This window comes from Acomys minous, assembly GCF_964271855.1.
Source record: "Acomys minous genome assembly, chromosome: 2".
Lineage (NCBI taxonomy): Eukaryota > Metazoa > Chordata > Mammalia > Rodentia > Muridae > Acomys > Acomys minous.
Window position 1 is genome coordinate 59086988 of NC_140484.1, and position 20646 is coordinate 59107633.

Genomic DNA, 20646 nt, shown 5'->3' on the forward strand with positions numbered 1-20646 from the left:
GTACAGAACATTATATAAGATCCAACAGGGCTCGAGAGAGATGGCTCAGAGGTTAAGAGCACTGGCTGTTTTTCCAGAGATCCTGAGTTCAGTTCCCAGCAACCACAGGGTGGCTCACAGCCATCTATGGTGAGATCTGGTGCCCTCTTCTGGCTTGCAGGTGTACAGGCAGGCAGAATACTATATGAATAATAAATAAATAAATCTTTAAAAAGATCCAACAGTTTCATTTTTGGGTGTCCCTTAAGACTTGAGAGGAAACGGGAGTGGACAGTTGTCCATCCAGGCTCAAGGCCTTTCATCATTCACCAGATCCAAAAAGGGGAACCAGCTCAAACGTCCATGGATAGACAGGGCGAATAAAGTGATGTGGTTCAGAGGCTGGAGAAATGGTTGAGTGGTTAAGATCACTTGATGCTCTTGTAAAGGACCTGAGTTCAGTTCCCAGCCCCGAAACAGCAGCTCACAGCCACCTGTAACTCCAGTTCCAGGGAATTCAGTGCCCTTTTCCTGACTTCTGTGGGCACCAGGCATGCACATGGTGCGTGGTCACACATGCAGGCAAAATATCCATACACATAAATTAAAATAAAGGTTAAAAAAAACAGAAGAAATGTGGTCTATCCATGGGACAGAGTATTACAGTTTTGTTCAAGCTTTAGAAGGAAGAGTGGGGCTGGGTGTGGTGGCGCACGCCTTTAATCCCAGCACTCGGGAAGCAGAGGCAGGTGGATCGCTGTGAGTTCGAGGCCAGCCTGGTCTACAAAGCAAGTCCAGGACAGCCAAGGCTACACAGAGAGACCCTGTCTCAAAAAGCCAAAAATAAATAAATAAATAAATAAATAAATAAAATAAAATAAAAGGAAAAGTGCTTTTACTTCCATGTGCTCATGTGTTAAAATATGTAGTGTGCAACTTAATGTTTTAACTATTTCTAAGGATATGGAGCAGGAGAATAAGAACATTTAGGAGCTGGGTATGGTGGCACACACCTGTAATCCCAGCATTTGAGAGAGAGGTGGTGACAGGAAGACCAAGAACTCAGACTCGTTCTTGGCTCCATAGTGAGTTCCAAGACTGGGTACCATGAGACAAGAGGTAAAAAGAAGAGGAGGGGACACTACAATGTTGACTATTGATGAGTCTTGAGGATATTACGCTGAGTGAGACAAGCTAGACAATAGAACAGAAGCTTTTTGATTTCACACACGAGGTTGTATCTGTAAAGGCAGAAAAAAAAAGTATAGCAGATGGTGAGGCTGTGGAGAGGGATGGGGGGGGGGGCGGGGCACATCAGTGTTTGCTGGAGGCAGAACTCAGGTGCAGAAAATGTAAAACCTCTGGAGACAGCAGGATGTGAGTGTCCTTAAGACACTAGGCTAAGGACATTTAGATGTGGTTAAGATGGCAAATGGTTATGTTTATGTGTATTTTAACCCATCTTCAAATGAAAAGAACTAATGGGCCTAGGAGAGAGTTCCTGCCTGTGGAGGCCACCTGAAGCTCTGAGAACAAGGTCACCACAGAGGTGCACATGTTCATGGAAACTTTCTGAGGCTATCCCTTCACTTGAGATGCTATCTGCTGGGCCTGTGCACAGGAAGGGTTGACATGGTAGACAAGTCAGTTCTGCGGCTCTTTGTTCACGAGCTTATCTGTACTGCTTTTGGTGGTACAGGTGAGAGAAAAGAGCCTTGGATCTGAGTTGAGGGCTCCCAGCTCTGGGCCATCCTTATGTAGGAGTCTGAGGTTTGGAGAGTCCTGGGCATTCTCTATCTGAGGCAGGTTGACCAGATGGCTAAGGTGAAAGCCAGACTCACTGGTCTGCTCTGCTCTGTTCCAAGCTAAAGGCCTCAACTCTTGTCTTCAGCTGTGCATTCCCCCACCCAGAGGCTACCCAGCCACTCATGCCTCTCCTTATCCATCTAGAAAGCGGTGTTGTGAGGCGGCTGTGCCCTGTGAGGAAATCCTGAGGCGGTGGCTGAGAACCTGTGTGTATCCCAGGCTGACAATGTAGACCATCTGCATCACTGACCCTACACACATCAGATGTCTTTTTAAATCACCACACGTTGCATGGGAACTCTTCAAGCTCTCACCAATGTGTGGATGACAATATGCACCACAGAACCACATGCCTCATGCCCTCTCCTTGGGAGCAACAGACGGTGGCGGGAAATGGGGCTGATGGTAGACAGCAGCAGGTTGATACCTAGGTAGATGGATGTATACTAGGCCACTGGTTCAGGTGTCCTTACTCTGAGAAACACAGGGACACAGAGCTTTGAGGAACCCATTGACCAGCCAAGGGGAAACACATTTAGTGTGCACTGTATCTTGTCTGTAGACCCATGCACTAGAATTTCATCCCAGTGTCAAGTATGAAATTTTTGGAACCTATTCTGAGGTGAGGCTTGGACAGTGATTGGGCCCCTAAATTAGCACTACTAGGAGCTATCTATTTGACAGGGATGAGTGAGGGTTGAGGAGACTGGTGTTTCTAGGCTCTCCAGAGTTGAACTTGCACATCTAGAAAGGCCACAGGGAACCCATGTCTCGGGCTGACATCCAGTATCTCCCCCAATTTGAATTTGAAATGCCCTTCAAAAGAAGGGAGCCCCTCCCCCAAAAGAACTGCTAACTATTGGCGAAGAGTGAAGGCAGGAAAGGGCAGGGCAGGCCCTGTGTGAGCTATGCATGAAGGCTAAAGAGACAGACTTTCAGCTGCTCCTTCATCACATACCTGTTCTGTGGCTGCACTTCCCAGCTGTCTGGATCCTTCTGGAAATCCCTCTTCACTCCTAGGTATTTGGCCTTCACGGTCTGAATCCCTGGGGTCTACAGGGCAGGGCAAAGCTTTGTGTTCCACAGGTCCCTGGCTAGGAGACGAAGCCTCCAGCTGTCCCGAGGCTCCCGGACTCCTATGTGGATTGCGGCCCGCACCTGGTGCCATGTCCAGCTCGACTCCAGGCTCCTGCTCTGGCCAAAGTCTGCTTTTTGACTGTGCCTTGAAGCCAGAAAGGCCATTTTTCCCTTCCAGGAAGAGCTTCCTGGGGTCTGGGGGGAAGAACTCAGATATGGTCAGCTGGTTTCTTGAGCTGGTCAGTGATAGGCAGAGAGTGCCAGCCTCTGGGCTCTCCTGCAGTAGCCTGGGAAACGTCTGGGCCTTTTTTAGCCGGCTTCTCCTGAGGATGTCTCTGTCCAGCTCCCCCAGGGGGCACCTGGCATCCAGGACAAGGTTGGCCAGCCCTTCCTGTCCAGGGCTCTCACCGTTTCTCATAGGGGCTGACAGCAGGGGTTTGGGGGAGGAGGCTCTGGGCCGGTGACTGGCCTCCTGCTCTGCATCTGTGGAGGCAGGAGGCTGGAGTAGGCCCCTTGGGGAGGACAGTGCCTCTGGATCAGTGCTGAGGTCTCCCGGCATCTTCTTGGGGCCCACATTTCTTGGAGCAGGTCTTCCCCTCCATGTGTTCTCACTGAGGTCTGGGCAGAACGTACAGTATGGTTATTACAGGGAAGCTTGGGACAGGAGAGCCACCTCTAGCCTTGTCACACTCATCCCTGCAGACTCCCTCCCCAGTGTCTCACAAGGCAGGCTTCCCCGTCCTGCACCCCCAGATTCCCACTGTTCCCTTAGCATAGGCCCCAGATGTCCCTTAGGATCTAGAGTCACATAACTCAGCCAATTAAAGTCTCTGAATGGAAGCTTCTGGGTCTCCCTCTCAGCTGAGCTTCCCAGGGGATCAGCCCCGCCCATCTAATTACTTTTATCCCAAAGCTCCTCATTTTTCCATTATGATTACACACAAGCCACTCCCCAGGGGGAGAAATGGAATCTGGTGGCAGTCATAGGGCACACAGTCTTTTACACACACTGGCATGCAGCACGGCCTTGCACACACGCTACGGCACACAGCCTTGCATGCACACCGTGGCGCGCACTTTTGCACACATGCCACAGCAACTCGGCTGCCTGCTTTACTCAGTATTTTGTCTATGGCTTTGCACTCAGAAGTCAGCCTCCACTGTTGCTGGGGTGATGCTGGCTGTCACCAGGGCTGCAGTGTCACAAATAGTGCTGCTTGCTAGTCAGGGAGGACCCTCCAGCCACACTGAGGCTCTGGGTGGTTGTGGAGAGGCCAACGTGGTCCTGAGGCTGTGATAACTTCCAGATGCACAGCAACAGCTTTGCATGCAGAGGCGAGTACACCAGACAAGGCTAGCTGGAGTCATTGAGCCTGAGTTTGAAAATTCCAGTGTGTGCCCAGCATGCACATGTGTGGGTATATGTGGTATGCACTTGAATGTGGATGTGTAGACCAGTGTGCCTACTTACACTGGAGTGTGTAGTATAAACAGGCATTTGTGTATTTGTATATGCAATGGTTAAACATGTGAGTGTGTTTGCATGGGATACACACGTGCCGGCTTTGACCAAAGGGTGTGACTGAGTGTAGTATCTATATGGTGTATGAGGACATATGAACATGAGTAAGGGTGCATGTTTCTATATGTGCATATGATGTGCATACTTCTGTGGGTGGTTGAGCAGAGTGTCTCAGTGTACACATATGAATGCGTATGTATGTATGCATGTGTACGCGCGTAGGCATGCACGTGTAGGTGATGACACTTACCCTGGAACGCTCCGAAGGACTCAATAGAGAGCACCCGCCTTCCAATGGCTGAGAGACTGCGGCACAGGCGACATGAGGACACAGGCTGCACCTTCTCCTCGCACAGTGCTATGATGCTCTGCAGGCGCCAGGGTACCTCTCAGGTGTGCAGCTCACCAAGATGGAGGCCTATCCTCCTGAGACCCACCCAACTGCACAGCTCTAGCATGGCACCCATCACCCCCAGATCAGGCCACCTGCTTCCACATGCACTTTCTGGTATTAAAAAAAAAAAAAAAGCAAGGGGTACATCCCGGTAAAAAAAGAAGACCCTGTTTTGATCCTGATAACTTTCATTACGAAATGTATAGCAAAAAAAAAAAAAAAAAAAAAAAAAAAAAGTCCTCTGTTTCAACAGAATGCAATGCCTCTGGGTTCTAGCCAAGGAACCCCAGCGAGGTGTCAGGGTCCTTGCTGCCTGTAAGAACCAGTATGTTCCTGCAACATGCATGCCCAGCTTACCTCCAGGTCCGGCCGGTCCCTGGGATCTTCTGCCTGCATCTGGCTCAGCAGTCCCTCCAGGTCTGGGCTCATCCTGGGCTCCAGCTCCAGCTCTGCCACGTACTCCAGGGCAGCCTTCAGTGTGGCCCCCAGGGAGTAGATGTGAGCCTGTGGTGCCAAGGAGTGTTAGTGCTTGCTCTGCAAGGGGCTGCATCCCCCTGCCAAGACTCAGGACCGAGCAGATCAGCATTTCTTTCTTTCTTTCTTTCTTTCTTTTTTTTTTTAAAGATTTATTTATTACATATACAGTGTTCTGCCTGCATACCAGAAGAGGGCACCAGATCTCATCACAGATGGTTGTGAGCCACCACGTGGTTGCTGGGAATTGAACTCAGGACCTCCTGAAGAGCAGACAGTGCTCTTAACCGCTGAGCCATCTCTCCAGCACCCAGACCAGCATTTTTGTCCACCATGTTGATTCAGTGTGCTGCCCCTTGGATCTGCTGCCCAAGGCATGGAATCCTATCCTCCTCAGCAGCCTATTTTGCCTTAGGCGTAATTCACAAACAGGATGTGAGCAGGAGGAAAGATGAGTTGTCTTTTGTTTTGAAAGTGCACAGGGTCCTGTGCATGGGAGAGCCAGGGCAGGCTCCACACAGGGCTGGGATACTAGGCACTAGGCAGGTGAAAGGCCTCCATGGGGTGGGGGAGGGGAAGCCGATGTGACTCGAGAAGGGCTCCCTCCCTTTGCTTTCAATCTGTTTGCAAAATGAAATAGCTATGTGTAGTCAGAATCTTTTCTTATTTTTACTTTTAATTCACCAATAGCCATCTATATTTAAGGAGCATAGTGAGATGTCTCAATGCCTGTTCATTGTGTTAAGCTACTTGATTTTCCTATTTCTGAAAAACCCTGCTGTCTTAATCGTGGGAATTCCTGTGGGTTTTTGTTGCTCTTAAAAATGGCACACTTAAATTTCTAGCTTGAAACTATTGATAGAAAGGAAGCCGTTCATTTGGGTCTGTGTGTTGTTTTCATACACTGAAAGTCTTGTGTGTGTGTGTGTGTGTGTGTGTGTGTGTGTGTGTTTTGTTGTTGTTTTTCGAGACAGGGTTTCTTTGTGTAGCCTTGACTGTTCTGGACTCACTCAGTAGACCAGGCTGGCCTCGAATACCTTGGGAGTCTTTTGTTCTCGTTGACCCAGGTCTTGCCTGCAGCTGTCCTGGATTCACCCCATGCTATGTCCACTCTGCATACAGCCACTGTCTGCTGCACTCTCAGCCAGTGCTGGGAACCTGACTGACCCTTGTCACAGACAAACAGTGCCTTTCCAGCCCTAATCATCCCCTTATATTCTATAAGAGGAACATGGGTGAGGAGAGGGGCCTGCCCTTTCCTGTCCAGTATCAGTCTACTTGTCCTTTAATTTGGTACTCACTCGCCACGCTGACACCTTCCCAGATCCTTGGATCCCTTGAATTCATCTTTCAGTCTGGAGCCTGAGGTCTACCTGCTGGCAGAGGCCTCCAGCCAGCCCCTTGATGGAGCCTTATTTCTTTTCTTTATTTTAAAATATATTTTATTGATTTATTCATATTACATCTCAATTGTTATCCTATCTCTTGTATCCCCCCCATTTCACCCTCCCTCCCAATTTCCCCTTACTCCCCTCCCCTATGACTGTAACTGAGGGGGACCTCCTCCCCCTGCATATGCTCGATGGAGCCTTATTTCATGTCAGCCTTGCTCACAGGTCCCTGACTCATCATAGCCTTCCATCATCATGGCCATCTGTGTGAACTGTAGTCTCAAGCAAATGATAGGTAACAGAGCTGACGCCATCCTGGCAGGTACCACAGGAGCCCACCAGAGTAACAAGGGCAAGAACAACCTGTGTATGTGGGGGAGGGAACATTGCAGAGGCGGGGTGGGGTGTGGGGGAGGAGGGGGGCCATTGCTAACTTCCAGAAGCTAGTCAGCCTGTGGGGGTTTTGGACAAGGGGGCTCATCATACTCAGTTCTGAGAAGACTGTCTACAACAAGCCCAGCAGAATCTAGAGCCAGTGTTGGGGAGTTGGTCTCGGTAGCAAAAGAGGAAGGGGTGTGTGTGTGTGTGTGTGTGTGTGTGTCTAGATGTTGTTTGGAACACAGAAGGTGGTCTGGGGTAGATGAGCTGGTGTTAGAAGGTTCCAGAAAGGGTGTACCTGAGCCAGAGAGACACTGTCTAGGCCACGCTTGGATCCTGCGCTCCTGTCCTTGTTTCTATCATCTAAACTGTTGAGGGCTTCTGGCAAGCCCCACAAAGGCCCCCAGAGTCAAACCAACCTGGGGCAGAGCCAAGACCCTGTGGCCCATGGCTCATGCTAGGGCCATACGTCCTGGAGTGGACATGGGAACACTTCTGGTGTACACAGTCTCTCCATAATAAGGTTAAGGTAGGAAGGACGGAGTGTGCTATGTGTAGAAGATAGGAAAGTTACTGATCATCCAGGGAACTGAAGAAGCTCAGAGACCGGGAGCCCCTCTCTGAGGTACATCCCCCACCCCTCGTTTCTACCCTGGCTAACCACCCTGGTGTACTGCAATCAACCCACCAGAAATATCCTCTCTACAGAGCAGAGGGCCCTCTCTGGCTCCGTGGCCACATGCTCTGCAACTGTGGGAACACACTGCCCTCTACAGGAAGAGCCCCATTCGCCTTTTCCTAGAGGCCGATTTCAATGCATTTTGATGGGTACTAGGGTAAGTAAATAAGTCAAACAGAATCACTGCCACAGAATATCCGGACAAATGGATGAATGAGCCAGAGCTGCATGGAAAAGGCTAGGTCCTGATCAAGGAACACAAGGATTCAAAGAACAAAGGAAACCTGAGCATGCTGTACCCAGCACGTATGGGGGGGAAGGGCGCACTTCTGGCACCTCAGCATATCAGCTAAGAAAGCCAAAGGGAAAAAAAAGACAAAGATGTGTTTAAAAAGTCCCAGCGTGTTTAGAAATAAGAAACAATTATAGGGAATGAGTGCTTCCCAGTGACTACGCACTCACGACAGTTCTCACAATTCGGGGCAGAGGAGCCAGCCTCCACCAGCCCTGCTGAGACCAGCCACAGGAAGCTGAACAGGATGATATCAGCATCCCTCTTCTGTGTGGTTGGACAGCCACCCTGGGGGTGGTGGTGCCAGTTTCTCATTGTGAGGGCTCCACTGGGACACTGACTGCAGAGAGCTCAGCTTTTGAAAAGTTATGGGGCCGAGTACTTGTTACGTGCATGCCTTCTGTGTACGTGTCTTCGTGTACGTGCCTTCATAAAGGGCGAACCCAACCTATTTACATAACTGAATAACTCGTGTACAGAAGAAGAAGAAGAAGAAGAAGAAGAAGAAGAAGAAGAAGAAGAAGAAGACCCAGAAGGAAGCACGGCATGGCAAAGCTCACATGCTGTGGGAGATTCACAGCTGGAAATACTGACTCTAAGAAAAAAAAGAACAGCATTGAACTCAAAGCAAACAAAAGAAAAGAGAGAATAAGAAACAGGAACCCATAGCAAAGAACACACAGAGAACCCCCCCCCCCAAAGGACCAGAAGATACAGAGAGCGTTCTGAGAGAACTAACAAGATAAACAGCCCCTGGGTAGACTGGCAGGAGAAAGAGAGAAAGCAAGGAAGAGTGGCCCAGTGCATGCAAACAGGAAATCTGCAGACATCATAGAGAGGCAAAAGGCATCACCTCAGCATGTTAGGTACATGTTTCTTCTACTGTAGTTAAAAAAAAGAAAGCGAGGGGTGGGGAGGTGGGGGAAACCAAACCTTTCATAGCACAAACAAGGTCAGTGTTGTAACTATTAAAAATTGATGGTACTTAGAAATCATTCACAAAGGAAGCCAATGTCCTTTTCAACAAATCCTCCCAGACTTGCAAGGCATATAGCATTCTATTCTTGTACAAACAGAGCAAAGAGGCAAGCTCACAGCAATCCTGAAACCAGTGATGGTCAAAAACATTTGTAGGGTAGAAAAGTACCAGCTGTCTATAAAACTCTGGAAGAGCCCTAGTAAGTATGCATCTGTCAAACTCAACAGTGCCTAGGAGAGATCTGATACTTGGCTAGCTTGGGTTTTCCTAGGTGGGAAAGGGTGATAATTCTAGGACATAAAAAATGTCCACATTGGGGCTGGAGAGATGGCTCAGCTGTTAAGAGCACTGGCTGCTCTCCCAGACGTCTTGAGTTCAATTCCCAGTAACCACACAGTGGCTCACAACCATCTATAATGAGATCTGATTCCTTCTTCTGACATGCATGAAAACAGAACACTCATATTCATAAAATAAATAAATAAATCTTTAACACCCTCCCCCCAAAATTCAAGAATAAATAAATGGCTGATAATCAGATTTCTTTAAAAAAATTGTCCACATTAATATCTCAGTGAGGGAAATTATGTGATCATTTTGAGGGAACAAGAGATATTTCATAATCAGAACAGATAGGGACTCATGTGGCCAAGGCCAGTGCCATCCAGATGGTTAGGTCACGGTAACCAGTTCCCCAGGCAGGAGGGATGATCTCTGGACTCCCACTGTAGACTGGATGCTGCACTCACTGAGGCTTGGAAGGGAAACAAGCTTTGTCCCTGGAGGAGGAGACAATAGGAAACACTGCTGGTGATCTGATCAGCTTAAAGAGGAGAAAATGAAAAGAACCTCTGAGTTGTTAGCGACAGTAGCAAGATTCTGCAGGGATGGTTTGATATTAAAGTGGATACAGTTAACAAAGGAACAACAGGAAACTGAAAGTAAAACCAGAACTAAACCATTGTTTCTCAGGATGGATTCAGAACCTGATTTCTTTTCTTTTCTCTGGAGACAAGGTCTCACACTGTAGCTATGGCTCTCCTGGAACTCACTACATAGACCAGGTCGGCATGTGCCACCATGCCTGACCTGATAAGTTATTACCAGTAAATGTAATACAAGATATCCAAGACCCCAAGTGTAACAGCTTTAAACTATTCCTAGGAGATGACAAGAGAGACCACAACGGGCTGAGAATATAGCATAGACCATGGTGGTGCTTGCCTAGCGTACACTGTGGTGCATGCTTGTAATCCTGACACTGGGGAGGTGGAGGCAGGAGGATCATAAGTTCAAGGTCATCTTTGGATACATATTGAGTTTTTGAGTTTGAGGCCAATCTGGATTACCTGAGATCCTGTCTTTTTTTTTTTTTTAAGATTTATTTATTATTTATTATTATGTATACAGAGCTCTGCCTGCATGTACGTCTGCAGGCCAGAGGAGGGTATCAGATCACATTATAGATGGTTGTGAGCCACAATGTGGTTGTTGGGAATTGAACTCATGACCTCTGGAAGAACTGTCAGTGCTCTTAACCGCTGAGCCATCTCTCCAGCCCCCTGAGATCCTGTCTTAAGACTTAAGAGGAGATGGAGAAGGGGGAAAGGAGGAGAAGGAGGAGGGAGAGGGGGAAGAAAAGCCAAAGTGAATTCAAAGCCAGCCTGGTCTACAAATCCAGTCCAGGACAGCCAAGGCTACACAGAGAAACCCTGTCTCGAAAAAGAACAACAACAACAACAACAACAACAACAACAACAACAACAACAACACAAGAGAGAGAAGAGAAGAGAAGAGAAGAGAAGAGAGAGAGAGAGAGAGAGAGAGAGAGAGAGAGAGAGAGAGAGAGAATAGGATTGGAGCTCACACAAGAGTGAATGACCATGTATGACCACGCAGCAGAGTGGCATGGACATCTGGAAGCTGAGTGCCTTTGCCTGGATCCTAACGAATGGTAGTTTCATATAAACCACAGCTAGCTAATACACAGAGCTGGGAAAATGGCCAGCCATCCACAGAAAAAGATGAAGTTGTAACTCATACTATGGTATCATTGTATACTGGGGACATTATATGGATTGGAACATCACCTTATACACTGAAAACACTCAACTTTGGTTTGCCAACCACAGTTTAGTGAAGCTAAGGAAACCAGCTTCTGATGGGCTCGATGTGAAGACTAGAACTTTGAAACTCTTGGTGGAGAACAGCAGTGAACTTGACACAAGCTGGAGCCTCTGAAAGGGAGGGGACCTCAATGGAGAAAATGCCTCCATGAGCTCTGGCTGTAGGGCAGTTTCCTAAGCAATGACTGAAGGGGGAGGACCCAGCCCATCATGGGTGGTGCCACCCCTGGTGGTTCTGCAAGGAGGCAGGCTGAGAAAGCCATAACGCACAAGCCAGTAAGAAGTACCCCTCCACAGCCAATGCATCAACTCCTGCCTCTAGGTTCCTGCCCTGTTTGAGTTCCTGTCTTGACTCCCTTCAGTGACAGACTATGACGTGGAAGTGTAAGCCAGAAAAATCTTTTCCTAAGTTGCTTGAGTCATGGCATTTTGTCAGAGCAATAGTAACCCTAACTAAGACACCAGAGCAATGTGTTAAGACCCCACTTCAGACAAAAAGAAAAAAACAAACAAACAAACAAACAAACAAACAAAAAAACCAAAGAAACTCTCTCTCAGTGGACACCGCAGGCATCAGATCTCCTGGAATTGGAGTTAAGCACAGTCTGAGCCACTGTCTGGGGGCTAGGAACTGACCTTGGGTCCTCTGCAAGAATACCCTTTTAATCACTGAGCCATCTCTCTACCTTCTCATTAATTTATTTGTTCCTTTTACATCCCAATCACAATCCCTCTCCCATCTCTCCTCCCAGTCCCACCCTCCTCAGGCATTTCTTTTTTCCCCCCTCAGGCATTTCTTAAGGGTGGTGAATACCCATAGCTTTTTCTGGTTCCTTCCACAAGTCACTGGTGAGTCTGAGAGGCTGTCTGATTTGACCTTACAATAAGTAAACTTAATACCAACTCTGACAGAGATGTCCAAGACCACCCCCGAACACCCACATGTCTTCTAGTAGCCACCAGGACGAAGGTGGGGCCCCTGAAGGGAGACTCTACTGGGGACAGCTTATTACATCAAGGCCACAGGATTATGGTAACAAAGGTAACCCCAAAGATGAAGAGGGCAAGGCTTGTTGAATCACTGCTTGCTAGTACTTACCTCAAAGGTGTTTCCTGTCAGGTCAAATTCTGGGGGTACAAAGGCACCCTCGGGGTCATCTTGGAGAAGAAAACAGAAGGCATTGTGATCTTGCCCTTTGGTGAAGAAAGTACCCCACCTCCCAGAGCTCAGACCCTAGGAGCCTCCTGGGACAGCCAGGCAGAGAGCACATCCCATGGAACCTCTGTCCCGTTGCTCAGGCTGATTGCCCTGTGGAAGGTTGCAAGCGTCCAAGGCAACAACACACCACACTTGGACCATAAAAGTTAGTGGAAGAAGAAAAGAAATATGTTTGGATTAAAAAAAAAGTTTTTCAAGACAGGGTTTCTCTGTGTAGCCTTGGCTGTCCTGGACTCACTTTGTAGACCAGGCTGGCCTCGAACTCACAGAGACCCTCTTGCCTCTGCCTCCTGAGTGCTGGGATCATAGGTGTGTTCCACCATGCCTGGCTTTTGTTTGGATTCTTGAAGCTGGCCTCCTAACTTGAGAGACCCAAACTTTCCTGGCAAAAGCTCGAATGGATAGTCAGCTTACCTGGCCAGTTAAGTGTGACCTTGAGGTCCCCTGCATCTACTTCCTGCAGGCCAGGAGTGCCAGCCTAGGGAAGACAGTGACCCAGGCATCCTCTTATGATGCCCAAATAGAGTTTGGAATCATGGCTGAGCACTTCTCTGGCTCTCTGAGGGAAAGTATGGCAGTCTTGGGCTTACAGGGGCCACCCAAACTCAACACGCATCTTCCTTTCTCTCTCTGTGCTGCCTTGAACAGTGGATCCCATCAGATTCCCAAGGTAACCCAGGGCTTGTGTCCTCAGCCGCTTGGTGCTCACACCCAACCTCAAGTGTTGCATTGGGTATCCCCCACCCCTCCCATGTTCCCCACTCTTCCTCACCACTGAGCTGCTCCATGAAGCACACGTTTCCACTGGTGTTGAAGGCGAGGGTGTCAGGTGTGATGCACAGGGTCTGGAAGATGGCTGCATGGGCGACACTCCGCATGGACAGGCTGCATTCTAGGCAAACGGCCCAGGCCTCCTGCTCACTGAGGCCTCTGTCCCTCAGGGAGAGAATGTCAGCCAGAGACACATTTTCCTGCCAAGACAGGCTTGGTGTGAGCCCACAGAGGGCCGCCCCAGGAAGGACCTAGTACTCTGTGATGAAAACAATGCTTCAGGGAAACAGATGACTCGTGGTGGCGCTTCACTCAGGAAACGGGTCTTAGGCCAGGCCCATTTTTAGACAGAGCCATCCTGTTGTTCCTTGAATGTCATAACCGTGGAACCTTTGATGAAACTACCAGTGAGCTGCTCAGAAGAAGCCCATACCTCCATACATACCTGTCTCCACATATACACACTCACACTTAGTACAAACACTTCCATACCATGATACATACCGCTATGCACATCTGGACTCACAAGCACAGCCACAGTTGCCCACGCATGTTCACACACCCTTGGACTCATTCGTATTAGATCTCTTAGACTGCAAGGTTCTTGCTTGGCTGCTACCAGCTCCCTGTCATCTCTGCGTTCATGTGTTTGTGTACCACCCACTGACATGTGTGCCTGGGAGTTTCTTTGGGAACTTGGCTGGGGGATGGTGTTGGTAAAGGATATGGATACCCTTTGTTGGGGATAGTGGGGTGACGAAGAAGGGCCATAGCCTTGGCTTCTCCAGCTGTGGCTGTGGCCCCAGGACATGGGCTGCTCAAGTTACAGCCGAACGGCAGTCCTTAATGCCTCTGCTTCTAGCTGACACTGTAAGGCACCTTCATGAGCAGCGATTGCAGAAGAGAAGACAGAGTGCTTAAGCCAACCAAGCAAGCAACCAACCAAATGGACGAAGTCAAGAGCAGGATTCTCAAGAGACTGGCCTGAGCCTTTAGGTTCTGTGTGGGTGTTAGAGCCCACATATGCACAAGCATTTCATTCTTGGAGTCCAAAGTGGGGCTTGGTGAGGTCACATTCCCTGAACTATTCCTGTGACAGAAGCTTCCTGATTGTTAAGCACTTTTTCTACCCGGGGCTTTAGCCTGTGGTTTCTTTGTAGTACCAAGGACTCCTTAGAATTCAGGAGAACCGAAGCCCCTACTGATGCCCACTGGCCCTGGCTGAAGAGCTGTGTGCGCACGCACACGTGCGCGCGCGCGCGCGCGCACACACACACACACACACACACACACACACACACACACACACACACACAACTACCCCACCACCCCTTCACACAGGAATATACCTGCACAGTGTACAACATGCTTGTACATACATGTTCATGCAATCCCACACAACATGCTTTGTACATACACATTTATGCAATCCTATGCAGACACATAAAAGTGAGGTAGTATGCAACCTTGTGGGGCCCTGTGGGGCTGTGCCATGTAGGAGAAATGAAGCCAGCTCACGATGTGAGTCTGAGTCAGCCCCAGTCCCACGGCAGGGCCTGCCGGCTCCCCACTGCTGCTGCTCACGCTGGCCAGCAGGCCCTGCCTGCTCACAGCCATCACAGGATGTGCCGCCAGCAGAAGACAACCCTGCCAGACATGCTGCTTGGCCATCCTGCAGCCTACATCACTGCCTCCTACTTAGGTCTGGTAGGAAGATGCTCCTGACAGTGGGGATACTGGTCAGACCTCAGAACCGCTGAAGACCTATAGTCCCCAGTGTCAATTTGTGGTAGGGGGACATGACTTGGGGAAGCAGGAGCCCAGGGTTATTTGTATGATTCTAGGATGAACCCCGTGGGCCCTGAGTCATTGCTTCTGGCCGTGGCCAAAGTCTTCTCCAACAACAGGATTATTAGCCCTTCCACACGTGACAATCTCAAGTCAGAGTCAGCTTGCATAGCTGCAGATCTTGCCGGTGTTGCACACTGAGTGCTAAGGAACCCCAGGCCTGAATTCTGGGCTCTGGGGCCATCTGCCTCTTGGATCTACGTCTGCTCCAGTTTTGCCAGGTAGGAGAAAGGACTGTCTTTTGTCCAAATCAATACCACCGGAGAGGGGGTGCAGGGAAAGGCTTTGGCTAAAGGGCTGGGGACAAGGATGACAGACCAGGAGAGACTCAGATGTCACTCGCCAGCCACCCAAACTCAGTCTATGCCCCCTCCATTCCAGTAGATCGTCTTGGTCACCCCTGGAGATAGGAGCTCACCCTGTGTGTGTCTTCACTGGCTTCCTCAACAGGCTGAAGATAGGTAGCCCAGTTTATCTGGCACAGAGCTCAGTTCCCAGTGCAGTGCGTTCAGCCTGCCACGGGGCTCTGACTTTGGCTCCACAAGGAATCATGTCTAGGAGCTATTACAGATCTGCTGTGAGCCCACAAGTAGTAAACAGCTCACTCCTATAGCTGTGGGTCTGTATGGCGTTCCCACGCCAAGACCCTGCATGGGTCTCACGCAGGCCCAGGCATTGTGAGTGCCAGGCTTGTAGTCTCCTATAGCTCGTGCCAGCATGGCCTGATCTCCAGCCAAGTCTGTGGCTCCGTTTGCCCTATATAGGCTCAGGTCCTTGGTGGGTGGTAAGTCCCTTCACAATCCAGCCTGGCCCTCACCAGCCTTGTCAGGGTGGTGCTTAAGGGTGTGGGAGTGGGCATCACCTATGTGATTTCCCTGCTGGCAGGAAGATCAGTCTTCTGTTTGCTGTGTGCTGGTACAACGTCAACCTGATCCTGGCTGGAAAGAGTGAGACCCTGGGGGGATTGGGGGCTATGCTCTGGGGAGAAGACACTTCAGCTGATGCCTGAGCTTCAGAGGGCAAGCCCTTATCTGGTTACTGCAGGGTGCTCTGCTTAAGGGCTTATGTGCATTTAAGAGCTTTCCTTCCTCTAGACAGACTTGGAGCTGGGTTATAGGGACTCTAGGGGTCAGCATGCACATTTCAAGTACATTTATAGCCAATTAACTTTTCAGCTTATCATAACAGGACCTGCCAACAAACTGATGCTGGCAGCGTTTGTTGGCAGTCTCAGTTTATGAGCAGCCAAACCCCAGCAGGGAGGCAGGAGCTTGCAAGGTGCTCTGTGGGCTGTGTCTGCCCCCAAGTACCCACCCTGCTGGCTCAGGGTTCCTGGCTGGTTTTAGGCTGCCTTCTGCTCAGAGTCTGTTTTGAAACGTATTATATGGACCTTAAGGGCACAGTGAGAAAAACCTCTTTCTAATGAGAGAATTTCTGCTGTGGCGTCCCTGTTTATCTTCTGTCCTCAAGGCAGCCCAACACGCAGAGGTTCTGAGAGGCTTTCCTTGGCTTGGGAACAGTTAAGAACTCTCTGCTGATACTCAATGGTGCCATCTTCATCAACAAACCAGTACTGCTCTGTATTCCTGAAGGCCAGTTTCATCACCCACCTCTTGCCCAGCACTGCTGGACCCTCAACCACAGCCACTTGGTGCATGCCAGCCTTTCCAGCAGCTATGGCTCCACCTAGATACCACCTTACTATTTTGTCTCTGACTCCATTTTCCATGTCCAGAAAGACTGATGTTCCATGTTGAATCCAGGAAAGGCCATCTCCTCCAAGAAGTCCACCTTACATAATTTTTGGTCAGAGCATCTCTACTGTGCATCCAGGGTCTTCTTGTTGTTTCAGTCTAAGAGATCAGGGGACACAGTGTGGCTTCAGGCTCCACCACCTAGTGGGGACGTGCTGGTCCATTCATGGTGAGTTCCAAGTGTCCAGTGGGCTTTCTCAGAGGTACATGGCCTGCTCATGTGCTGTTTCCCTGGAGAAATTACTGGGATGCAGGTGCTGGTCTCTTCATCACAAGAAAAATGCCAAGATGTTTTCTGACAGGCATTTTCCACTCCCACCACAGGGGAAGGACCTGCTCACACATACCAGGTCCAGTGTCATCTATGGCAGTCACCGTAAGGCCTTCAACAAGCATGTTTAGCTCTCTACCAGTTAGCATGGGGTTAGACATCATGTTTCCAAGCCATTTGGATTTTCTTGGGGCCATGAGAGGGTAGAAATATTCATGGGCCCTTGGGGCTCTGCAGGACTCTGTTTCTTGGTTGTAGTGCAGAGAATTCTGATGTCCTATATGCTCTACGTATCCTGGATTTGGCCTCACCTCACCTGCCCAAGCACTCCCATGGCATGTGTCACACTGACCACAAGGGATTCTCCAGGATAGAGCTGCAGGACAGGTGGCGACCTAACTCTTTGCCACCTTACTCTGGACAGCTTTCAAATGCAGCCAGATACCGAAGGCTGTGCCAGGGACAGAGTCATGTGACCTGTACCCCTGATGAACGCGAATTTAAAAACCTTCATGGGGACTGTGTTGACTGCAGGAAGCCTAAAATCTAATTTCAGATGTATTCTTAGACATGAGACTCAACACACTGGCTTGAGGCCAGGCCGGGCAGACTCTTCTCCTATTTTAGAGACTAAGTTGTTGTTCAGTTTCCTTGAGCCATCGGGTGTTGAATCCAAAGCCTTGTGTGTGTTAGGCAGGCATCCTACACTTGCCCTCTATTACCAGCCCCCTCTCATTTATAGGAATTAAAGTAGCACTCTTGCTCAGGTAAAGGGACTCTCCTGAGCTTCCCACTGAATGCCAGTCAAAGGGGGGAATTCCAGTTCACACAAAGGAAGCATCACGGTGTGAGGATGGACGTCTCAGGCATTGTGTATAGGAAAACTCCCTAACCAAGAGGGACCAAGGACATTGCTAACGCAGACGGTGTCAGGACATGGCAGACAGAGCGCATTCTGGGTGCAAGACTCAGCTTCAACCTGTGGACTTGGGTGCTGTTGATGGAGTGGTACCCACTGCCTCAAATGCCAGGTTCGGGGTGAGCCCTCCAAGCTCAGTGGCTGATACAAAAGGGCACAGAGATTCTCAGATCTGCTTCTAGTGGTGACCAGGAGCTGAGGCCCCCACGGACACACTAGGACATGTCCTGTCCTCTAGCACTTCTGAAAGCCTTGTGCCCAGGGCACCCTTTCTTTTTCATCAAAGCCAGGAGATGTCCAAAGGTTTATTTATTCTCTAGCCTTTCCTCTCTGCAGCCTTAAATTGCACCAAATCCAGGCCACTTGGGATGGGGGTGGGGGAGCACCAACCCCAGCACTACTCAGAGGGCCCTGGAGGTGGGGCAGACCGAAGCAATGGCCTTTTTTATTTTTATTTTTTTTTAAATTTTTTTAATCCTTTCAGAGCCCACTCCTCCAGGGAAGGGGAATGTAAGAGCTGCCAGGGCTAAATAGGCTTATGCTTCAGGATGGTTCTGGTCAACTACTCTTACCAGCTTGCTAGAGCAGCTGCAAAGGCTAGTCTTTAGCACCAGGGTATCTAAGGGGCTAAAGGATGACAGGCCGGTCCCAGGGACTCCAGAGCACGGCTTGAGAGGATTTCCCCAAAGATTTGGTAATCTCGAGGGAATATATATATATATATTTGGTTGCTTGTCATGCTTTTCCAGAGCGTGGGGTTTGTGTATGACCATTGTCTGGGGGCCTGGGGGCGGGGCACCTAGCTTCTCCAACCAGAAGGGGCTCTGTAGAGCCCAAGCCAGTTTTGGACTAGAAGCTCTCAGGGGACTTGGGGAGAGGGAGGTTTCCCAGAGCAGAAAGCACCCTCAGTGCTGGGAAGGGGTCTCCTCATCCCCAAGCTCATCTGCTTCAGCACCTAGCCAGATGTGGAGGTCAGGGTTGTCCCTATTGTCCCTACCTGCCAGGATCACCTCCCGCCCCCTCCCCGCCCCCCAGTCTGTTCAAGGATTAAAACCAAGAGCCCATTCACTCCTCCAGCAGCCAACTTTGCAGGGACAGTCTCATTGCTGTCCCATATAGCATTCCAGCTGTTCTGTGGCGGGTGGGGCCGAGGACAGGAACCCTTAGCTGTCGATACCCTAGGGGGACCAGAATCTATGCAGCAGGAGAGCTGTGCTCTCTCCACTCCTTTTCCCCACCCCTTCTCAGGGGCAGGTGGGCTTCTGGGACGGGCTCACCTCATCCTCCGGCAGAGTGGGGAGCGGCTCGAAGTCGTAGAAGTCCAAGTCCTTGCCATCTTCCTCATAGAAGCCCCGAGAGGTTGGGTCCATGGCCTGCATCTTGGCGCTCAGAAGGGCCTGCGCGCAGGTTGGAACTCCGGCCCTGGACAACGCTCCGGTCTGGGATCCCTTCTCCAGCAGCTTTCTTCTGGGTCAGATCCCCTGTCTGGCGGGTCCTTTCCCGGGCAGATCCCCTCTAAGCTGGCCGCCGCCTGTGAGCCTGCCGGGCTGAGCTGGGCACCGCCAGCTACGCGCGCCCGGCCGCCATGGCAACGCGCCCGCTGCCTGCCGCAGTGTCGCCAAACGGTGGCGCGGGGACGCCTGGGGCGGGGCCGGGGGTGGCGCCCTGAGGGCCGTGGTCACTGGCGGGCCAGGGAGACTTTGGGCTCCGCAGATGTCTCCAACTACGTCAGCCTCCGGGGTGCACCCTGCGCCTGTCTGCGCTGTCCGTGACAGTTCGGGGCGGAGCCACTCCGCGCAGCGGCCGCCCGGGGGGTCTGCACCCACCTGAGCGCCCAGAGGGTAGTAGAGCTGAGGCCACCTAGACCAGACTTGGCCCTAGACTCTGGCAGTTCCCGCCCTACTAAGCCCAGGGGCGGGGTTGCTGCAGTCACCTCCAGTGTAGGTACTAGGTTCCTCTTGGCTGGACCCGGTAATGGGCGGGGGAGTCAGGTGTTCATACCAAGCACAGCAAAGGACTAGATAGCTCTCTCAAACTTGGCAAAGGGCAAGCATGGATTCCCTTCCACAGGCGAGTGCTTTGGTTTCTGACAGTCTCCACAACCTTAGTAAGCAGAACTATGGACCACAGCTCCCGAAGAACACTACACGTCAGATTGATCCCTGGTGGCCCTATCCTCCGAGCCTAGTCCGGCCAGGCACAATAGCAGACACGTTATTACGTGCTCCATGACAAGTCCAAGGCTACAGCGCAGGTAGGGATACTAATTCTCAACAGCTTGGCCTTAAGGCTTCCAATTGCTGGCCATTCATGAGCTTGTAGCCAGAGCAGGAGATGGAGGGTCCTGGAAACTTGAGTTGGAGAAAAGACATCTCACAGGTGTGCTGCCCTGGCCAGCTCACTCCTCCGACACCGTTTGGGGTCAGAAGGAGGGCAAATGTAGCCATCGGACCCTGTTCCAACCCCTGGGAGCTAGCTGCAGCAGCCTGTCCCGGAAGTCTAAATAAATGTGCCTCAGCCTTCTGCTTTGGGCTGGGAAGCTGCCTCTTTCCTTTGGTCAAGCTTTGGAGCTTCTCACCCACCCTTTCCTCCAGCCTGTGCGGCCCTAGCCGGTGCTCTCCTAGCCTGTGCTCCATCCAGCCTGTACACTCCCCAGCCTGTTCTTAAAGGTGCTCCCTCCAGCCCGTGCTCCCCACAACATGTGCTCCCAAGCTGGGCTCCTCTATAGCTTATGCTGCTTTCAGTCTGCTCTGCCCGAGCCTGTGCT

At 50.5% G+C, this 20646-nt stretch overlaps 1 protein-coding gene across 2 annotated transcripts in view; it reads right to left on the bottom strand.

The window, feature by feature from the left end:
• KNDC1 (kinase non-catalytic C-lobe domain containing 1) overlaps positions 1 to 19729 on the bottom strand; it is a 54117-nt gene extending 34388 nt beyond the window's left edge. The window contains exons 1-6 of one of the 2 annotated variants that reach the window (XM_084766780.1): positions 19157 to 19729; positions 13089 to 13287; positions 12197 to 12255; positions 5136 to 5282; positions 4635 to 4752; positions 2744 to 3480 (exon numbers count right to left, since the gene is read on the bottom strand). In XM_084766780.1, coding sequence (XP_084622906.1) covers positions 2744 to 3480; positions 4635 to 4752; positions 5136 to 5282; positions 12197 to 12255; positions 13089 to 13287; positions 19157 to 19258 — 1362 coding nt within the window. In that variant the 5' untranslated portion in view covers positions 19259 to 19729. The remainder of the gene's footprint in view (positions 1 to 2743; positions 3481 to 4634; positions 4753 to 5135; positions 5283 to 12196; positions 12256 to 13088; positions 13288 to 19156) is intronic. The other variant, XM_084766781.1, reaches the window with a different exon arrangement.
• Positions 19730 to 20646: the final 917 nt, after the last annotated feature.